A 20,933-nucleotide genomic window follows, 5' to 3' on the forward strand; every position below is an offset into this window, starting at 1 on the left:
CACACTTACATATTCAGCTGAACATTTTAACTAGGGCAGTCTCAGTACTGTGGTGAAAATAGAAACCAGACTGAAAGGAAAGACTGAAAGGGTTGGTTATTGTTAAGAAAATATTGTTTGAAACATCTTTTTCAATAATTTCGCTGACGAATGGAAGGTTGGAGATCAGCCTGTACCTGTATTGGTATGATGCTAGCCCTGTATTTACTTGGTATCGGATCGATGCCAGAATTCCCAGTATCACATACCCCTAGAATCTGTCTTGAAGATATTTTTTTAAAGTTTTTCAGAACTTGCTATAAAATTTTATAGCTGTTTTCAAAAAAAGTTGAAATGTTATAAAATGTTCATATAAAAAATTTAAATAACGCTGTAAGGACTTTAACTGTGGTAAATTGTTGATCAACTCTTCAAAGAAAAATCAACAAGATGAAAATATTGACATATTTCTGACTAACCATGTGATATTTTTAGTAGCATAAGTTCTAATTGGCCCAAGGTTGGATGGAATATTTTTGCAAATTTGATTACATATCCTTCTTTCTGTTAAGAACATCACCACCACTTCCAACGTTTCAATACATATAAAGTGGAATCGGTCAGAAGGGGCCAGCTTGAATTGGCTGAGCCTAGAATTAATCACAGAAAGCTGAATATTATTTATGAGAAAACCAAGCTCAAAAGATTGTAATAATGGTAACACAACAATCAAACAATAAAGATCATTCATTGACCTTTCAAAAAGTTCAACTGCCAATTCATTTACATGTATAATTCTAAATGTTTATTAAAATACTGTAATGAATATATTCTGTCTTAAATGGACTGGCAATTTGTCTAAGGTGTACCCCACCACTCACCTGTTGACCGCTGGAGATGGGCACCAGCACCCCTCCTGACCCCAACTAGGGACAAGTGTGTTAGATGATGGATGGATATTCTGAAAACATAAAATCATCTTGAATAGTGTTCTGTTTCTCATTAAACAAATCAATTATGTATGCTTTGTATCAAAATTCAAGCCCTTTGTGGAGGCCTCTCATGGTTTGAGGACAGTAGACTAGTTTAATTTATGCTTTGGATGGAGTCTGAGTAGAGGAAACTTTATGAGAATATCTTCCTAAGATTGTTTTTACATTTTTACATGACAAGTCATAGAGTTTCTAGAAACCTCACCCTTAAAAAACAGACACGCAGCTCTGAATGTACCCTGATTTTGAAGGTATTCTAATGATGTTTAGCGATAAGCACAGTAAATACTTGAAATTCTTTTTTTTTTACCCCTCCAGGGGGTCTTTTTGTGGGCTCTGGTGTCCCTTACATGACAGTAGGCTGACAGGAAACGGGGAAGGAGAGGGGGGAAGACATGAGGCAAATGTCGTCGGGTCCGGGAGTGGTACCCGTGACGGCCGCATCGAGGACTCGAGGCCTCCAAATACGGGTCGAGCTAACCACTACGCCACCACGGCACGCCCGAAATTCTTCTTTTTGTCTTGTGACCTTTATCTTAACATTCAGTCAGCCTTATAGTGAATCTACAGCCACAGTGTGAACAGAGAGAAGAGAATAATTTCACCTCATGATTATGATGCCAAAAATAATGACTTTTTATTGATGAAATGTTACAACATACTTGATGTTATAAGTATCAAGTATAACATCAATATACTTGAAGTATAACATCACTTACTTAGTGTTGATAAATAAGACATGTTTAACTTTTCCATTCTCATTCAGAACATCTTAGTGTCTGTTTTTCTTCAGACAGATATAACAATCTTGATCCAGTAAAGTGAAACTGGAAGTATGTTTAAGCCAATTTTTAGTTTAACAACAGATTTTTTCTTGCCTCTTGTGAACATTTTGTGAAGACAGAATACAGACACCAGCTACTGGAAGCACAGACTTGTTTTGCTGCTCAACATGTTTTTTCATGTTTGAGCAGCAAACATGAAAGTCAGTTAGTAACTGACTTTCTGTTATGATAAAAACACAATGACGTTAATAACTGAAACAAAAAGTCAGAGTTTAGGTGCGTCAACTTAACCATCTCACTTATAGTAGTGAAATATTGATTCACGCTAGTTTCAAATCACAACTCAAAACACATTTGTTTAAAACTGTTTACTTTATGTGATGCCTTCCAAATAAACTGATTTAATATGTTATTGTTGTGGCTTTTAATTGATTTTGTATATTTTGTACAGTGTACTTGGCACCTGTAAATAAAATGTTATATTATTATTAATCATCCCGTTGTTTTAGCATGACATTCTGATCTATTCAAAATAAGAAACTAATAAATACAAAATATTAATGAAAGCAGAATCAGTAAAGAAAGCCCCAAAACAACCCAAGACCCTGTCAGTAAATGTACATACCACAAAGCTGAGATATGAATGTGGCTGAATATAATAACTGAAGTGCACTGTGCTAAATTGTTGAAAATCTCTAAGGAAAAAGAAAAATGACATTTTTGATAATGCCCACATGTATTTCTTTGATCTTTTTAGTAGCACCAGGGTTGGTCCAAGGTTGCATGGGACGTTAAACAAAGATGTTTGATCAAATTTGCATCACGTTAGGAACATCACCACCACTAACAATGTTTCAAGACTCACTTAGTGGAATCGATCAGAAGAGCCAAATTGAGTTGGCTGAGTCTAGAATTAATCACAGAAGCTGAATATTGTTTACTGAGATGTATTTATGAAAAACCAAGATAGAAAGATTACAAACATGTTAACACAACAATCAAACAATAAAGAGTATTTGTTGACCTTTCACAAAGTTTAATTGTCAAATTTTTGTTTAATGTAAAATTTAAAATATTTACAATATTGTAATAAATCTGCACTGAAGCCATCAAATAATTTTTACTAGTTCTCAATAAATAATACATTTATGTATAGTGAGGTCTGTATCAAAATTCAAGCCCTTATGGGAGGCCTCTCATGGTTTGAGGACAGTAGACTAGTTTAACTTGTGCTTTCGTTTGGGTCTGAGTCGCTCATCAGGTAATACTGGAAACTTCATGAAACTGTCTCCCTGAGATTGTTTCCCCATTCTTACATGACAAGTGACAAAGTTTCTGGAAACCTCACCCTTAAAAACAATGCAGAGAATGCAGCTCTGGAAAGTATCCTGAGTTTGAAAGTACTTTAATAATGCTTAAAAATTAACACAGTGAACACTTCTATAAAGGGACTTTTTTAAAGTAAAATAATTGCTTCAAGTACTTACAACTACTTTGAGATGATCATGATCCGAGTTAGAACGAATATATATGCCATCCTGATTTATCAACCACCTGCTCTTGCTTCATCTTTTCTCTCAGACTTTCAGGGCTTTTTGTCTTCAACAGTGAAGCTAAATAAGATCATCGTCACTGCAGATTTTAACATTCATGTTGATGATTCAGCAACATGAATGCATCCTAACATAAACGTTCTCAATATTACAGTGTTTGGACTCTTTTAACTCTTAGTTATCAACATCCATTTCTTCTTGTTATCCTTCTTGTGTCGTCATTTGACTCTTTACTCCCTTCAACAGAGTAATGACATCCTCAATGTCACGTTCTGAGACATTTGACTGCTTTTGCTCGCCTTTTGAAACTCCTTCCCCGGAGTTAATTTATTGAGCTCCCTCCCCAGCTGCGCCCACTGTAGCTCCATTCATAGTATCCACACTCCTCTACCAAAAAATCCACGCCAACTGGTATTTTAATACCACGTCGACGTGAAAGACTCCTAAAGCCTGCAGCACCGGAACTTTTTTCCGGACATCACACCGAGCTGCTGGAAAAGACACTATTGAAACACCAGTGAATACAGAATGTGTTAAAGTGCGAAACAAGTGAATCACCACTGCAAAAAGTGAAGTTCAAACCTTTAGAAAACCTCACACTCGTCCACACATGCAGCAGACGCTCACACATGAGAGAGAGAGAGAGAGAGAGAGAGAGAGAGAGAGAGAGAGAGAGAGGTAGTACTTGCATTATCATTGCTGTCACCTGCATGGCTATAATACAGTAATAGCTTTATATGAGCAACATGTGAAGGCAAGTTAAGGTTGTTTAATAAACAAAAAGCTTACGATTTGCGCGAAGTGAAGAAAGAACCGTAACCAGGCGGAAGAGGAAGGTTCCAACAGGGCAGGTGGTAATCTGCACTCAATCCAGTCTCCACTGTGGAAATGACAGGTTAACCAGTCCTTCCTCGAAATGTACGTGACAAGCATAATTCTTCTTCTTCTTCTTCAGTAGCATTACCGCCACTTACTGGTATGGAGTGTGGTTCGTGATCTATCTGTCTGTCTGTCTATGTAATTTTTTTTTTTAAATCCTTGTTTATTTTTTTTCAGAATAAATATTACTTTTTTTCTCAACTGAAAACTTAAATCCGCATTGCAACGCCCATTTCTCTATTTCAATAATAATAATCTCTTGTAATTTCTTTACAATTAAATCTAAATTGTTCCCTCTTTTCCAAACATCTCCATCATTTGCAAAAAGTGAACATCCCATTTCTCTCCCAATATCTTTAAATACATCATTTATCATAATTGAGAACAGTAACAGACTTATAATACTCCCCTGTGGAGTTCCATTTTCTACTATATATTTTCCTGAAATCACTTCGCCAATTCTAACTTGTATTTTCCTATTTGTTAAAAAGTCTTTAATCTTTTCTTTTCATCACATCTTGAACTCTGATCCACAAAAATGTAGGAATTAAGTTTTATGATCAATGAGCCCTAAACTATCAGTTCATGAAGTTGAGTTATGATTCATGAGGATGTGCTACTGCCCCCTGGTGTTGCTTTACCTTAACTGCATCATGATACTAAGTTACCTATAATATTATATCTTATCTACAATGTTCTCCCTAAAATCACATTATTTTCAGCCACTTTTCTTTTGGGTGAGGAAAGTGGTCCTCACCTCCTGCCATCAGTTCTCCTGTCTTTTCCTGTTGCTGTAAATAAACTTCTTACTTTAACAGCGTCTGCATTTGTAAATGTTGTCTGATATAACTAACATGACAGTAAGATGTCTGATCTTCACAAGTTCATCAGTGTGTTTAGTGTGACATTAATGTTCCTGTCATTTCTTTCAGTCTTTTCTACAGACCTACCTGGTTCCTCTCACCCTGGACCCGACCTCGTTCTGTTCCAAACAGCAGAAGGTTCTGATCCACCAGGTCAGCTTTGTTTTCACCTGATATCACTACAACATCCCCAGTACTCTACTGTTTTTTATTACAATAAAGTTGTTTTTGATTCTGAAAAGACTGTTTAAACAGCTTCTGATTCTCTTATCCAAAAACAAAAAAAAAAACCTGGTGATCGCCTGCTGTGATTTTCAGGTCTTGTCTAGAAATTCACTGATCCGATATTATCTGTATCGTTCCTGATATTGAAAAAAATTCTAGATTGGGTATCAATGACAATGTGCCAGATGATGGACTGAACAGAGCTCTGTGATTTATTCAAAGAATCCCTTTGCTACAACAGATTTATTTATAGAAAGATTAAATTGTAGCAGATGGTGATAAGCAAATTGATAACACTGGACTTTATTTAGACCAAGTAGCTGCTACAACTCGTTAAGGTTTGTAATTGTCTCTGCTAGCGAGGTGCTAATATATTGACAGAATCATCCTTGCCAAGCTTGTTGGTAACAACCCAGAAACAGCTGAGTCTGACACAGACTAGGCTGTCTTGAATCTTTCACTCACAGTTAAAATGTTCATGTTGACTCCTGCTGTTCCTAAATCATAAACTCATCAGTTTCCTGAAGAAATAAAAAATCTTCCGACCATCTCTGTAGTGATGATAAGTTGGACTTTGAGCATTCATTAAGTCCTCCCAGCCTCATTAGAAACCATGAAAGCTCATTTCAGAGACCAGTCCTCTTCCTTTTCCTTTTCCTCTTTCATCAGCAGAAACAGTTTCTGCCAGTGGGACCAGGAGTGTTCACAACCAGACAGAAACCATTTAAATGTTATTATCTTCTGTAATATTTATTCAGTTTAAACAATCGAAACCTTTTGGAATAGCTCCATGATAAAAGCAAGGAATGTACACACAATTCATTTCTTTCTTAATTACATAATTATTCTAAAATTATGTAAATAGTCTTTGGTCCTATTATTTGCCAGAAACATTTAATCATGTACTTTCTGGGTTATACTTTAATGCCACCATTTATCATTGTTTATTAGATTTCCTAATCAACAGATTCACTATTCATTCACATTTCAGATTAAACTTTTCTCTTCCATAGGTTTCTGCTGTTCCTTCTGGAGGCTTTATGCTAAAATTCACTGTCTTCAGTCAGGTTTTATTGAAAAATCTGTCAAGTTTTCTTTAGATTTACTTCAGATTTCACTCCAGATTTTTTCAGATTCTGTGTATTTTAACTATAAAATTTGCCATATCTATATTAGAGATCTGCCTTATTTAATCCAAGCTTAAATAAAGTTTTATTTAAAAATCATTCAGGTTTATTTCAGGCTTTAGTTCTGTTTATTCCAGATTTCACATTTAATTCTGATTACAAATTACAGTATGTATCCCTTAAACCTGATCAAGACTGTGATTCAGGTATTTTATCTTCAGACAGAAAACACCTGAAGGAGGAAAAACGTCAAGTTGATGATGGAGCTGGTAAAATAAAATCCCAAACATGTTAAAGACGTTTCACACTGTGACTGGAAACGCTGATGTTCTGCCATCTGCTGGACATTAACAGTTACTGCAGTTCATGTTTCAGAAATTACCAAATTTCTTAAACATTTGTATCCATGAATGGACACAAAAACGCAGCTTCCTGAATATACAACTGGAAAACAAACTCAAATTTATTCTTATTTCTTATGCTAAGTAGATAACATTATGCATTATGTGAAATCTTAACGGCCCTATAAGAGGAATATGATGGATGGATGGATGGATGAATTTAATTTAAATTGTAATGAACTGAATTCATTTGAACTGAACAACATAAAGATTGCCTGGCAGTATTTATGTCATCCCCTAGAGGGAACTGGAGAGTCACAAGATGAAGAAATGTCTGACTTTCCTTTCAAAATTTGCAATTCCTCTGTCCTGATCCCAGAAAAGCTAAAAACAAACAGAAAACATATGTACAGTATTTGTAAAAACTATATTCAATAAAGAGTTGTTGCAAATATTACTGTATCTTCCTATCAACTGTTAAACACTGCAGCATCATGCAGACTGCAATTGTCACATGCATTACCAGTTAGCAAAAGGTTGAGATGATGTTTAGACTTTGCTCCTCTTTATGTTCATGTTATTACGTAAAGCCTGCTGGGAAATCATATTTGTTATTTTTTTATTACATTTTTTGTTGTTTTATTATTTTATTTTTACATGACGCAAACTACTTTGATTGCTTCAATGTGATATGTTCCCGTTTTCAACTCCATAATTCCACTTCAGGTTAGAATTTACAGGTTGTGGAGATTCACAGGAAATTATTGACCTGTGAACCAGAATGCCAGAAGATCTGGGATATTCTGGCATTCTGAAAATGATTATGCTGTTAAAAAGAGACAAGAGGCTGAAAGAAAAAAAACTCCTCATGTTTAAACCTGATTAAATTCAAAACAGTATCACTGGAGAAAGGGTCAGTGTGTCATTTATTGAAGCTTAACCAAGAGTTTCAGGCAGGATTTGATGTCCTCTGTTCTAGCCCTCAGGGCCTCGACTATCTGCTGGGTTTTCAACAGCATTTCCAAATATACAAGAACAATGAATTTATTGCAGATACCATTATTACTAAAGGAGGCAGATGAGTCACTAAACATCTGACACAGAGCAGAAGAAAGGAGGAGATTAAGGCAGAGAAACAACAGGATGGCCACAGTAGAGCTTAAGCTAATGCTAAGCTAGTGAAACACCTGACAACATAAAGAAAAACTGCATTAAACCCAAAACATTCGTAAAGCGTTAAGTCCAGTGACAAATGTTACAATTTAGATCAAATTGAGAGAGACTGAAACCCAAACAAATCCAGATCTGGTAAACGAGACAAGAAATGTTGAGGAGGGATGTTAACAACAAATGGTGAATGGCTTGTACTTGTTTTTACTTTATCAAGTGTTAAACCAAAAGGGCTTTACACTACATTTAGTCATTCACCCATTCAGACACACACATTCACACACTGAGTGTGGCAAGCTACTGGAAAGAAGCCACAGTTGCCCTGGAGTAGTCAGACAGTCTGACACAACAAGCCACAACTTGAAAACTTCCCAAATTAATAGCCCACTTATTGAAAAATATGGGAAGAGCTTTAAAACTATGACTTATAGTAAGGTGACTGGAGGGGACGTGTCCATGTTTTATGACATCTTTTGATCTCTTTAGATATTGGAGAAACATAATATATAAATTCCAGTGAGAGGAAGGTGGAAGGGCTAGTATTTGTTCCCTTCATTATTTTACTGTATCACAACAGCACCAGGTTATTTAAATCTTTTACTCAAATCTTTAGTTTATTTGTCAAAACTCCTTCCAGCCTGTAGAGTCTCATGATTCTCAACAAGAGACTGTCATAGAGACTTTTTGCACTATGATCATCATACTGTCTTTTTATTGTTTGTATTTTGATCACTTAGATTGTGTATGTGTAACTTTTGTGGATCCCACAGGATATTTGAAATGGGATGAATAAAGAACTATCTTATCTTAACGTAAAGGCATACACTTTTAAATGTGTATACCCTTCTGTTACCATATTGTCATAAGAATTTAGTAAAATCTTCATTGGTATGTCTCTCAGTATGGATGAATAATGCTTCACACAAAGCCAAAATTAAACACAGACAATCTAACTACACAGGTTAGAGACCTCAACAGAGCTTTATTGCATTTACTGGAATAATCTATCGTTATCTTTAACGATAGATTAACAGTGTTTCTCAAAGATTCACATTTATGTTCTGAGAAATGAGTCTGCTGGGAAGATATTACTGTTATCACCAGTTTTCTGTTTTAATCTTTTATTGTCATCTGATATGAAAACTTGAGTGCAGCTACAAAATACCTTTGTGGTACAAAGGGCAGACCAGGAACAACTGTAAAGCAATCACTTTATGACTTGAAGGAACAGTTGCTCTAGTTTTTATGTTGGGGAATTTCTGAAATTAAGTATTTTTAAATAGTTTTTTGATATTATTTGACTGAAGGAAGATAAGGCTTATTAAAACCTAACCTCTTAGTAAGATTCAAGCCAGTAAAATACTGGACCAGAAAATCTCACCCAAATCTCCAGTTACTTCTCTTTCATGACTAATAGTATTGACTTGATATGAATGCATTGACTAGCTCTCTAATATTTTAGAGACTTTTGGTCTAACACAACATATCAAACAAGCAACACACACTCAAGGACACACACTGGACCTGGTTATCAGTAAGGGTGTGAATATTTCCAATGTCTCTGTAACTGATGTCGCCCTGTCGGATCACTTCGCTGTTATCTTTGAAAGTTCTTTATCTTTTAACCCACTTGGACAAACAGCAACCATCACAAAACGTTCTCTCACTGAAAACACAGCAGAAACTTTTAATCAAATCTACTCTTCTTCCTCACCCTTAAGCTGTAATGATGTAGATAAGTTGGTAAATGATTTTAAGTCTAAAGTCTCAGTTATTATTGATTTCATTGCCCCAATTAAAATGAAGGTTGTGTCTGGTAAAAAGAAATCTCCATGGAGAAATGCACAAACAGTTAGATCTGCAAGACAACTCTGCCGTAGGGCAGAATGAAAATGGCATAAAACTCAACTCCACGTTCATTGTGACATCTATAAAGAAAGACTACGTAACTATCATTTAACACTAAAACATGCAAGAGAGGCTTTCTTTGCAGATGTCATAAACAAAAACATTAACAACGCTCGAGCTTTATTTGCAACAGTTGACAGAATCACAAACCCTCCTGTGACGTTACCGCCTGAATTCCAATGTATTGCCGCCTGCAACCAGTTTTCTAGGTTCTTTTCAGAGAAAATACAAAAAATCAGAGGATTAATCTGTACATCCACTATAAAGTCAGTACCAATGCTGTGCCCAAACAAAACAAATACAGGAAAAATGACCCAATTCCAACTACTTAATTATAAAACCCTACAGGAAATTATAAGTCAACTAAGCTCCAGTTCCTGCTGTCTGGATGTTTTACCCTCACATTTCTTTAAGAAGGTCCTGCCTGTTATTGCTGCTGATCTGATCCAAATAGTAAACTCATCGCTCTCATCAGGCGTTTTCCCCCAGGCTCTGAAAACAGCAGTAATCAAACCACTGATAAAAAAGAACAATCTGGACAAATCACTAATGCAGAATTACAGGCCGACCTCTGACCTCCCATTCATCAGCAAAGTTATTGAAAAAGCTGTGTGTAAACAATTAACTAGCTTCCTAACTATAACCAACCTCTTTGACTCCTTCCAGTCTGGTTTTCGTGCTCACCACAGCACAGAGACCGCCCTCGTAAAAGTGTTCAATGACATCCATATAAATACGGACTGTGGCAGAACCACAGTGCTGGTTCTGTTGGACCTCAGTGCAGCTTTTGACACTGTTGACCATGACATATTACTGAATCGACTGGAGAGTTGGGTCGGACTCTCCGGTCCAGTGCTTAACTGGTTTGAATCCTACATGAAGAACAGGGATTTCTTTGTTTCAATTGAAAACTTTTCATCAAAGAGGTCAAAGGTCACATGTGGGATACCCCAAGGTTCAATACTAGGACCCCTTTAATTCAATAATTATATGCTCCCACTAGCTCAGGTTATAACAGGAAATAATATTAGCTACCATAACTATGCAGATGACACACAGCTCTACATTACGATGTCACCAGGTGACTCAGAGCCCATCCAATCACTGAACAGATGCTTAGAACAGATAAATGTGTGGATGTGCCAAAACCTTCTCCAGCTGAACAGAAACAAAACTGAAGTTATTATTTTTGGACCTAAAGAGGAACGATCTAGAGTCAATGCACAGCTTCAGTTATTACAACTGAAAACCAGCGATCAGGCCCGAAACCTGGGAGTAGTGATGGACTCTGACCTGAACCTCCAGAGCCACATAAAGACAGTCACAAAGTCGGCCTTCTATCACCTGAAGAACATTTCCAGGATTAAAGGACTAATGTCTCAGCCAGATCTAGAGAAACTCATCCATGCGTTCATCTTCAGTCGTATTGATTATTGCAACAGCGTCTTCACAGGTCTGTCCAACAAATCAATCAAACAGCTGCAGCTGATCCAGAAAGCTGCAGCTCCCGTTCTCACTAAAACCAGGAAGATAGAGCACAAAACACCAGTTTTAAAGTCCCTACACTGGCTTCCTGTAGCTCAAAGAATAGACTTTAAAATACTGTTGTTAGTTTACAAATCACTGAACAGCTTAGCACCACAATACATTAAAGACCTGCTGTTGTTGTATCAACCTTCCAGACCTCTCAGGTCTTCTGGTTCTGGTCTGCTCTGCATCCCCAGAACCAGAACCAAACGAGGAGAAGCAGCTTTCAGCATCTATGCACCACAAATATGGAACAAACTTCCAGAAAACTGTAAAACAGCTGAAACACTGACTTCTTTTAAATCTCAACTAAAAACTCACCTGTTTAGGATTGCATTTGAAACGTAATCAATTACAAATTTAATGATGGAACTTGACTTAATGCTGTGTTTTGATTGCTGATTCTATGTTGCAATTGCACAAAAATCCGTGAGGGACGACGGAGTCCCAGTGCAAAATTCCGTGAAAGAGGTGTACGGAGCCTAGTGCCGGAAGAAAAATGGCGAGTGACTGAGGGTCATTGCGCGTAACACCAACCCTGTAAATTCTAGACACTAACAGGTACCATAGAATTGCACAAAAATCCGTGAGGGACGGCGGAGTCCGAGGTGAGCCTCGTGCCAGAAGCCCGTTGAAAGGCTGTCTACATCGTTTTAAACTGTGTGATTGTGAGGGTGAGTGGGAATAAAAATAGCAACAGGTATTTTGTTCCATATAACACAGTAGGAGTGTAACAGGTAAACTTTCTATGGATGCAAACTCGACTAAAAACCCACCTGTTTAGGATTGTATTTGAAACGTAATCAATTACAAATTTATTGATGGAACTTGACTTAATGTTGTGTTTTTATTGTTGATTCTATGTTGCATTGTGTTTCTGTGTTTGATATGATGTAAAGCACGTTGAAATGCCTTGCTGCTGAAATGTGCTATACAAATAAAATTTGATTGATTGATTGATTGACTAGCCTTCGAGTTCACTGACAACTTCATTGCAGTTTCTGGTAGAGTGGAGTTTTGTCACAGGAGGATTTGTTCATTTGTCAACAGTAGAAAATGAAGCACAAGGATTATCATTGGTTTAATGATTACAGAAATGAAGGATTGCCCTGGTTTCTTCAGTTGTGTGTCATATCTGTAAAAGCAGACTTTACAGACATGACACAGGGAACTTTGAGTTCAGACTTTTCCATCTCCGTTCAGCTTTTTAACACTCCCTTTTTGTCACATCTTTTGGTAACACTTTATTTGAGGGGTTGTGAATAAGACTGTCATGACACCGTTATAAACATGACATAACACCTGTCATCAACATGAGTAAGTCTTCATGAATATTTATGACTGTTGACTTTAAGAATTATGCAGCTATATGTTATTAAAGCTAATGTTTAATCAGTAATACTTTTATAACAAATTTATGTCAGATCATGATTTCTTGGTTAATGTGAAGCTGTCATAACAAAGACATTTTGAATAATGTCAACTTTGTATTAAAAGTGTCATGATTTACCAAATGACACTTTATGACAACAGTCATAAATATTCATGAAGACTTACTCATGTTCATGACAGGTGGTACCAGCTCATTTGCTGAGTTACAGGATAAAGTGGAAGGGAAAGTGGAAACATGCCAACATAACTGTAACTATGTGCATTCCTATAATATCTCCATGGCTACGTGAGGCAACAAAAATGCTGCTTTTAAACAAAATAGAAAAAAGATCAGATAGGGCAGCATCAGTTACAGAGACCGTGGAAATCTGAAGACCCTTGCTGCTGATAATTTTTAAAGATACTTGCAATGGGTACTAACAATGTTGTCCACATGTATAATGTACTGGCCTTTCATGTTGGGTGTGAAAGATTGTATAGTTGCCCAGATAGATGAAGAGCAACAGTAAGGAGGTTGACTGCATAATCATCGATGTGTGTGGAATGAGAAAGAGCCAGGTCACTACTGACAGAGGGAATGCTGTAAAGATTAAGACAAGGAGCAATCTTAGCTGGATCAAGTGCAAGCTCAAGCAGATGCAGTACTTTGGACTCAGTGGAAAAAAACAGGCAAAACAATGTTGCTTAGTCCACGTTACAGAAAAGTAAATGCTATCACAAACCAAGATGGAGAGTGACATTGGTACAGGTGGTGTCCTGCTGCAGCATTCCGGACAATTACCTTCGAAATTCACAAAGTTTATCTCATACCAGTTAAACTATTCTATGATTGAAAAAGAACCAATGTGTCTTGTTTGTACTGTTCGACATTTATTTGTTTTTGTGGAATCTAGGGCCTACACAAACTATAACCCCATTACTGAACGCAATGTTTTGTCCAAATTGCAGACTGATGCCAAGGGGAGCGAGGGTGCATGTACAGTGTCCAATAATGGAAAAATACACCACATAAATTCTTAACATTTTATTGAAGACAAACTTTTCAACATTTTAGTTATAAAACAAAACAAAAAATGTATTCACTACAGCAATTTACAAAAAAAGTTACAAAAAAACAAACAAATGAAATGATATATTTTGGTCATAATATATTTTGTGCTCTTTTGCTACACAATTTATGCTGAGCACATCTTTTGTTGTGTTTCTTTATTTAAAACACGTTGTTTTTAAAATATAAGCTGCAGATAAAACAAACAAAGTCTAACTAGCAACAGTTTAGATTCTTCAGTGAGCCAAAATAATATCTGGTTCTCCAAACTTTAAAATTAAAATTTTGTTAGAGCAATCTGTAATGTTTAGTCTCCATGTAATAAAATCACTACAAGTTGGTCTTTATTATAAAACCTTTTTCAGTGTAACATTGCAAATTGATTTATAGCTGTCCAACAACTATCTACCTCATGATATGTGGAATTAGTTTAGAAAATGACATTTTATGGAAATGTTAAAATAAATCATATGAAGGTACTCCATAATGTATCACAGCTGGCAACCTCTAACATTATGTTTTTAACCATGTTCAGAAGATTTCAAACCAAGTCTGTCTTTGTGTAGGCTGCCTTCTCATTTCTACTGGATAAAAGTCAACAAAGATGCATCTTTTATGCTAATTCCTCATGAAGTTTATCCTAATCGTTTGTGATGAGCCTGACTCTCTATCAGTGCCTGTTGCTGTCATTTCTGTGAAGCCAAACTTTATTTTAAGTCTGATCTCACGACTCAAACCCAGTGTGGTGTCAGGAGACTCAACAACAAATGAGCCAATTTCCTCAGTGTCTGGTTCATCAATATATGCTACATGTTTTTTCTTAGTGCGATAAAACGAAAAGCTCATTGCTTTCTGAGCTGCTTCTACCGGATACAATGTGTGCTCTCTGGTTTCATTCCAACAAACATCCTCACCAACATCCACCAGCTTCATGAATATGTCTCTACACCATACACCATCTTTGTTGGTGAATTTTTTGTCTTCCCTGTGCCTGAACTTATCAAACCTCTGAAAGATCCCAATTCCATAAGTGAAGGGATTTTTTCTGGATGCCACCACTCCCTTGTTTCTTCCAAACTCCACAGCTCCCTTCATGATAACTTCTTGTGGCCTGAATGGGCACAGAATAGTGTAGTCATCTCCAAACTTGTCAGTAATGTGGTTACGTAGAATCTTACTGTCAGCGTACCCACCAACTAAAAGGATATATTTAATTTTGAAGTCTTTTTTTAATATTTCTGTGAGACATCTAGTTATACCCTCTAGGCTCTCTTCAAAGAATTCTTTCAGTTTCTCTTTAGAGATTTTGATGGATCCATCCTCCCAGGTCGCCCCATGCACTTTTTTAAAGTACTTCTCAATCTTTTTCTTTTTCTCAGCCAGTTTCCCCAGGTTAAATGGGCAGGGGATTTCTACATCATCTTCGTGTTTTTTGAAAAGTGTGAAATCGTACATAATTTTCTGAACTTCATTGGGGAATTTCTTTTCATAATCATCCCAGACTCCAGTGAATATTTCTCGGAGGAACTGTTTAAATTTTCTGTCCACAGTTTGTCCTCCCAGATCATTTCCAGAGGCTTTGTGCAGCTCTTTCAAATTTCCTTCTTCCAGGACTTCATGAAAAGTGATGTCAATGGTTCCACCTACAAAAAAAACCAAATACAACAAATACTTTATTGTTAAGGAAAGTAAACATATATATAAATATATATAAAAAAAAACTTGAAATGTTTTTGTATGTTTTAGAGGTTTTTTGAAAAATTTAAATGAAATGTAGTACCTCCACAATCAACAACAATATACTGAGTTCCTGGTGACTGGTCAAGTTTTCCATCCCCTAGGTTTTCTGCAATGAAACCATCTGATGGAAGTTTCTTACAATAGACTGAAGCCGCTTCTGGTTCCAGTGCAATGACCAATTTATCTTCTTTTCCTTTGGTCACAATACCTGCCTTAAAGCAACAAAAGTGTCTTATACATTAGGAGAACCACAAAACCTTTTGTTGTAAGTCTTAGTATTGTGTGTTACCTGAGTTGCAGCTTCCCTCATGAACTGTTTGGCTGATTCCTCCCAGATTGCAGGAACAGTCAGCACCCAGGTGAAGTCAGCGGCTGTGAACTGTCTCCCTGCAGTGTGTTGTGCAATAGTTGTCAGAGCATCTTCCTTCAGAAATTTTAGAGCTTCTGTAAAAACCTGCAGAGCTTTCATTTCTTTCCCATTTGCAGCTTTAATTTTCATATCCAGGCTGAGTTTCTGAAGATTTTGGATTATTACATTAGTAAATTACTTAATTTACTAGTAAATTCAATGTAGATACAAATGTTCTACTCACTCGTTTATAGAGGGACATCTTGAAGCTTTCGAAGAATAACTTATCTTTTGCTTCTGTTCCCATTCTTGACACATACGCTTCTTTCGCTTCATATCCAAAGCTGATAAACTGTTTATATTTATCAAAAAGGATGCAGGTAGGAGTCTTTGGAGTTTCTCTTGCACTCTTCTCACCCCAATACCTGACACAGGGCTCAGTTTTTTGATTTCTGGGTGTTATATTGAAGGCATATCCACTGTATGCAGTCCCAAAGTCGATAGCTATGATGAAAGAGTCTCCCATCGTAGGGACAGTTCCTGCTGGCTAACTGTGATGCAGGTTTTGCTGTTCATTTATAGTCAGTAGGCAGGACTTACTGAAAGTCTTAAACCCTCCCCTTCAGGGAAAGCATATCTTCATTAGTTCAAGTATCGCTCTGACAAATTCACTCTGGACGAAGCAAGAATGAGCAACAAGAAAGAAAAGAGAAGAGATAACGACGCCAGGTAAACACAACTTCTAATCCTTGAATAGTTAAAAAAAAAAGATCAAATAAAATTTAACTATGTCGACTAAAATGTTAACAGTTAAATATGTTGATTATTAATGTATTTGAAATCTAAAATAATGTTGTCTTAAATCCCAAATTAAAACAACACTTTTCATATTTGACAAATCTGATGCTGGCCCAAAGAAAGTTTTTCATTTTAAATAAAATCAGGAAATACAAAAGTAAAAAAATAAATAAAAAATTTAACTTACAAAGCATTGACCTTGACAAGGAACATCAAAAATGAGCTTTATATTTTATTCTTTATGTGCTTATAACTTCTGCTTTGTATTGTTTTATGCATTATTATGTTATACATAGCAGCTAACATTCTTCTCATCTTTTTAAGACACAAGAAGGTAGTATGTGAACAGAAATGGATGCCTCCAGAAAAAAGGTGAGCAAAAGCAATTTTCATTGTTTTGAATGAAAATTAAATTGTGTTTTGATTGTATTTAAACAAACACAATTTAATCTACATTATATGAAGCAAAACTGAAGTACAGAATAGCAGGTAAAGCTTCTGTATTAAAAGTTAAGTCAAAGAAAAAAATAAAATCCTTTAAATCGTTAACATTCCGCATTATTCAAAGTTATCCATGAAGTTATCAACAACCAATGTTTATTTTGGATATACAACAAAGGTTCAAAATGTGCATATTCCTGGCACATTTAGATTTGAAATTATTTTCTCCTAACCAAGAAGAAACAGCCATCCTTCAAAAGAAAAAATTATACTTGATGATCATTTGTGAAAAAGAAATTCTGCTTTTTATTAACATTTTAACAAATGAGGATACTGAAATGTATTATATATTATATATTATCAATGCATTAACCATCTAGTGACTCCTAGACTTCTCTAGTCACTGGATTTCTTAATTAATATAGTTGATTGATTGTAAAAACCTTTTTTTGTTGTTCCTTTTTTTAAGTTGTGATGAGTTTTCTGCGATCGCCTGGCATTTTCAGCAGACAAGGTAACTCCATTCTTCAGATTTAAATTACATCATTGTGTTTTTTAAAGAATATATTTATATACATCTAAAAAATTCAAACTAAAAAACCCAGCATGAGGTTTAATTGCTGGTATGGATTTTACTCAACAGGTCTGCATTGGCAGAAGGAAATGAAACATTGCAGTCTCTCCTAGTAAGGTAAATAATCAGATATTTTAATGGAAGAAGAAAAGTTTAGCCTTTTGAAAGGGGTTTTGTCCAATTTCTACTTTTCGGATAAAAACTATTAGTGTGTCAGTCACTGTTTACGATATACATTTAAATAAAAATTATAAGAATAATAAAAATGTTAAAAAGTAAAGTGTAACACCACAAAAAAAATCATAGAACCACAAAAATAATTTTATAACACCATATATATTTTCTTCAAGTTTTTATGTCTTTAGCTGTTTTTTCTCGCATTATTCATTCAGTCTGGTGCCTGTCTCCAGCAAGACAAGTTGCCAATCCATTGCGTATGTGTACATAATTTTTAAATTAAAGTACTTTAAATGTTTACTACAGTTATATGAAAATCCAACAGTTTCTTAGCCAGGAGGAGGGTCTTAGCACTGTCAATCATCCTTGTGTATGCACTCCTCACACCCTCCCCCCTGCTCTCTGCTATGCTACAGCTAGTTCCTCACACTGTAGCCTGAATTGAACACTTAGGCTAGTTAACATCGCCAACAATGATAACAGATAAACAGTTTTTCTGGAATGGTAAGTTGTTTGTCTGTCATTAACACATTAAGGTTGAAAGACCATCCTCCTGTCTCAGATTAGTTGTTTCTGACTAGAAGAGGTGCATTTCAGCAGACTGCAAAAGAACCACAGGAAGGAGGGAGAGGAGCTCCATCTTTTCACAGATTATCTGTCTTGTATAATATTGTCATGACATATTTACAGTTTTAACAAATATGTAAAATATTTTTGTAAAAGTTGCATATTTCAGCTTTAACATAAAAAGGTTTATTGAATAACACTCTGGAAACAGGATCGCAGCATTGGTCAACAAACGTAGCACTAGAAACAGAGATGACAGGTTGGTAATCCACTAACCTGTAGTTCAGTGATTTAGACGGGGAGAGGAACCGTAAATGCAGTGATGTCAGAGAAAGCTGAGAATTTGGAAGCGCATGAGGATTAATAGAAAAAATTCTCCTCTTCAGCCTGAGCGTCTCCGCTCAAACTCCAAGGTCAACAATCCAGAAGCCTGGCTATATTTCAGGCAGTGGTCATTCACTGTGGCTCAGAAAACTTAAGAAGAGGATGAGGCTTGAATCCTTGATCAAGGTTCATAGTGAGGGTCAAGCCTAGATATCAGATCAATCAACCAATCAAATTTTATTTGTATAGCACATTTCAGCAGCAAGGCATTTCAAAGTGCTTTACATCATTACAAACACAGAATCACAATGCAACATAGAATCAATCATTAAGTCAGGTTCCATCAATAAATTTGTAATTGATTATATTTCAAATACAATTCTAAACAGGTGGGTTTTTAGTTGAGATTTAAAAGAAGTCAGTGTTTCAGCTGTTTTACAGTTTTCTGGAAGTTTGTTCCAAATTTGTGGTGCATAGATGCTGAAAGCTGCTTCTCCTCGTTTGGTTCTGGTTCTGGGGATGCAGAGCAGACCAGAACCGGAAGACCTGAGAGGTCTGGAAGGTTGATACAACAACAGCAGATCTTTAATGTATTGTGGTGCTAAGCCGTTCAGTGATTTATAAACTAACAACAGTATTTTAAAGTCTATTCTTTGAGCTACAGGGAGCCAGTGGAGGGACTTTAAAACTGGTGTTATGTGCTCTATCTTCCTGGTTTTAGTGAGAATGCGAGCAGCAGCATTCTCGATCAGCTGCAGCTGTTTAATTGATTTGTTGGACAGACCTGTGAAAACGATGTTGCAATAATCAATACGATCAGATGACCTAAAGAAATTCATAATGTTCAAGGGAGGGCAGAAAACAGTCTTGGACGTGAGTGAAGCCAGGCACTAGAAGTTAAAGAGAGCAAGGAAGGAATGCTGAAATACTGGACACACTTTCTCATTGAATTCAATGAGAAAGTGTGTCCAAACGTTTGGTCTGAACTGAGTACAGACCAAAAGTTTGGACACACAGTTGTGTCCAAACTTTTGGTCTGTACTGTACATCATTCATGATGATTAATGGTTGTTTTTGATTGCATTTAGTTTTGTTATTGCTATCGGGTAGAAACTGTCTCTGAGATGGTTGGTTCTTGTTCTGGTTGCTCTGTATCTTCTGCCTGAAGGCAGCAGTGTGAACAGAGAATGTCCGGGGTGAGAAGTGTCCTTTGTGATGTGTTGTGCTTTTCTTAGACAGCGGTCGCTGTGCAGGTCCTCCAGTGAGGGGAGAGGGCAGCCAATGATTTTTTGGGCTGTATTCACAACCCTTTGGAGAGCTTTCCTTTGAGCCGTAGTGCTGCTGTTATATCATATGCAGATACAGTAGGTCAGTATGCTCTCTATGGAGCACTTGTAGAAGGACACCAGCAGCTTCTCCTTGATGTTGTTCCTCCTGAGAACCCTCAGGAAGTTCAGTCTTTGCTGGGCCTTTTTTATCAGCTCGAAGGTGTTCATGTTCCATGTGAGGCCCTGCTCAATGTGGACCCCCAGGAAATGGAAATCAGCTACCCTATCCACACATTTTCCCCCAATGGTTAGTGGTGTAATGTCCGTTTTTTCCTCCTGTAATCTATTATGAGTTCTTTTGTCTTTGAGTTGTTGAGGAGCAGATTGTTCTCCCTGCACCACTGCAACAGCTGCTCCACCTCACCCCTGTAGGCGGACTCGTCGCCTCCTGAGATGAGCCCCACCACTGTGGTGTCATCAGCAAACTTGATGATGGTGTTGCTGTGGTGGGCAGAGGTGCAGTCGTATGTGTACAGACAATAGAGCAGGGGGCTCAGCACACAGCTCTGTGGAAAGCCAGTACTAAGGCTGAGGGCAGTGGATGTATGTTTTCCCACCCTAACTCTCTGCTGTCGGTTGGTCAGTAAGCTCAGAATCCACATGCAGGTGGAGTGAGGGAGACCCAGGTCCCCCAATTTGTCCACCAGTCTGTGAGGGAGGATGGTATTAAAAGCAGAGCTGTAGTCTACAAAGAGCATCCGCACATAGCTCCCCTGCTGCTCCAGATGTGACAGAGCAGCATGGATACCATTTGTTATTTATCCACAGGGAACTGTGCTTTCTCCCTTTCTCTTCACCTTGTACACCACTGATTTCCAGTACAACTCTGAGTCATGTCACCTACAG

At 36.8% G+C, this 20,933-nt stretch overlaps 3 protein-coding genes and 1 long non-coding RNA gene across 4 annotated transcripts in view; 2 read left to right on the top strand and 2 right to left on the bottom strand.

Annotated features, from left to right (window-relative positions):
- LOC116723471 (heat shock 70 kDa protein 12A-like) overlaps positions 1-4,172 on the bottom strand; it is a 36,211-nt gene extending 32,039 nt beyond the window's left edge. The window contains exon 1 of the mRNA XM_032568449.1: positions 4,099-4,172. The gene's annotated coding sequence lies outside the window, so the exon portion shown is untranslated. The remainder of the gene's footprint in view (positions 1-4,098) is intronic.
- LOC116723457 (heat shock 70 kDa protein 12A-like) overlaps positions 1-20,933 on the top strand; it is a 131,278-nt gene that overhangs the window by 78,918 nt on the left and 31,427 nt on the right. The window lies entirely within an intron of this gene.
- LOC116723487 (uncharacterized) lies at positions 11,779-12,034 on the top strand. Its single transcript, XR_004339994.1, has 2 exons — positions 11,779-11,820; positions 11,958-12,034. It is a non-coding gene; the product is annotated as an uncharacterized LOC116723487 (long non-coding RNA).
- LOC116723461 (heat shock 70 kDa protein 12A-like) overlaps positions 14,174-20,933 on the bottom strand; it is a 276,564-nt gene continuing 269,804 nt past the window's right edge. The window contains exons 1-4 of the mRNA XM_032568426.1: positions 16,123-16,644; positions 15,819-16,043; positions 15,570-15,741; positions 14,174-15,432 (exon numbers count right to left, since the gene is read on the bottom strand). Of these exons, the coding sequence (XP_032424317.1) occupies positions 14,408-15,432; positions 15,570-15,741; positions 15,819-16,043; positions 16,123-16,404 (1,704 nt within the window). The 5' untranslated portion in view covers positions 16,405-16,644 and the 3' untranslated portion in view covers positions 14,174-14,407. Of the gene's footprint in view, positions 15,433-15,569; positions 15,742-15,818; positions 16,044-16,122 lie in introns of the transcript that reaches the window.

This window comes from Xiphophorus hellerii, chromosome 7 (genome assembly GCF_003331165.1).
Source record: "Xiphophorus hellerii strain 12219 chromosome 7, Xiphophorus_hellerii-4.1, whole genome shotgun sequence".
NCBI classification, from domain to species: Eukaryota; Metazoa; Chordata; class Actinopteri; order Cyprinodontiformes; family Poeciliidae; genus Xiphophorus; species Xiphophorus hellerii.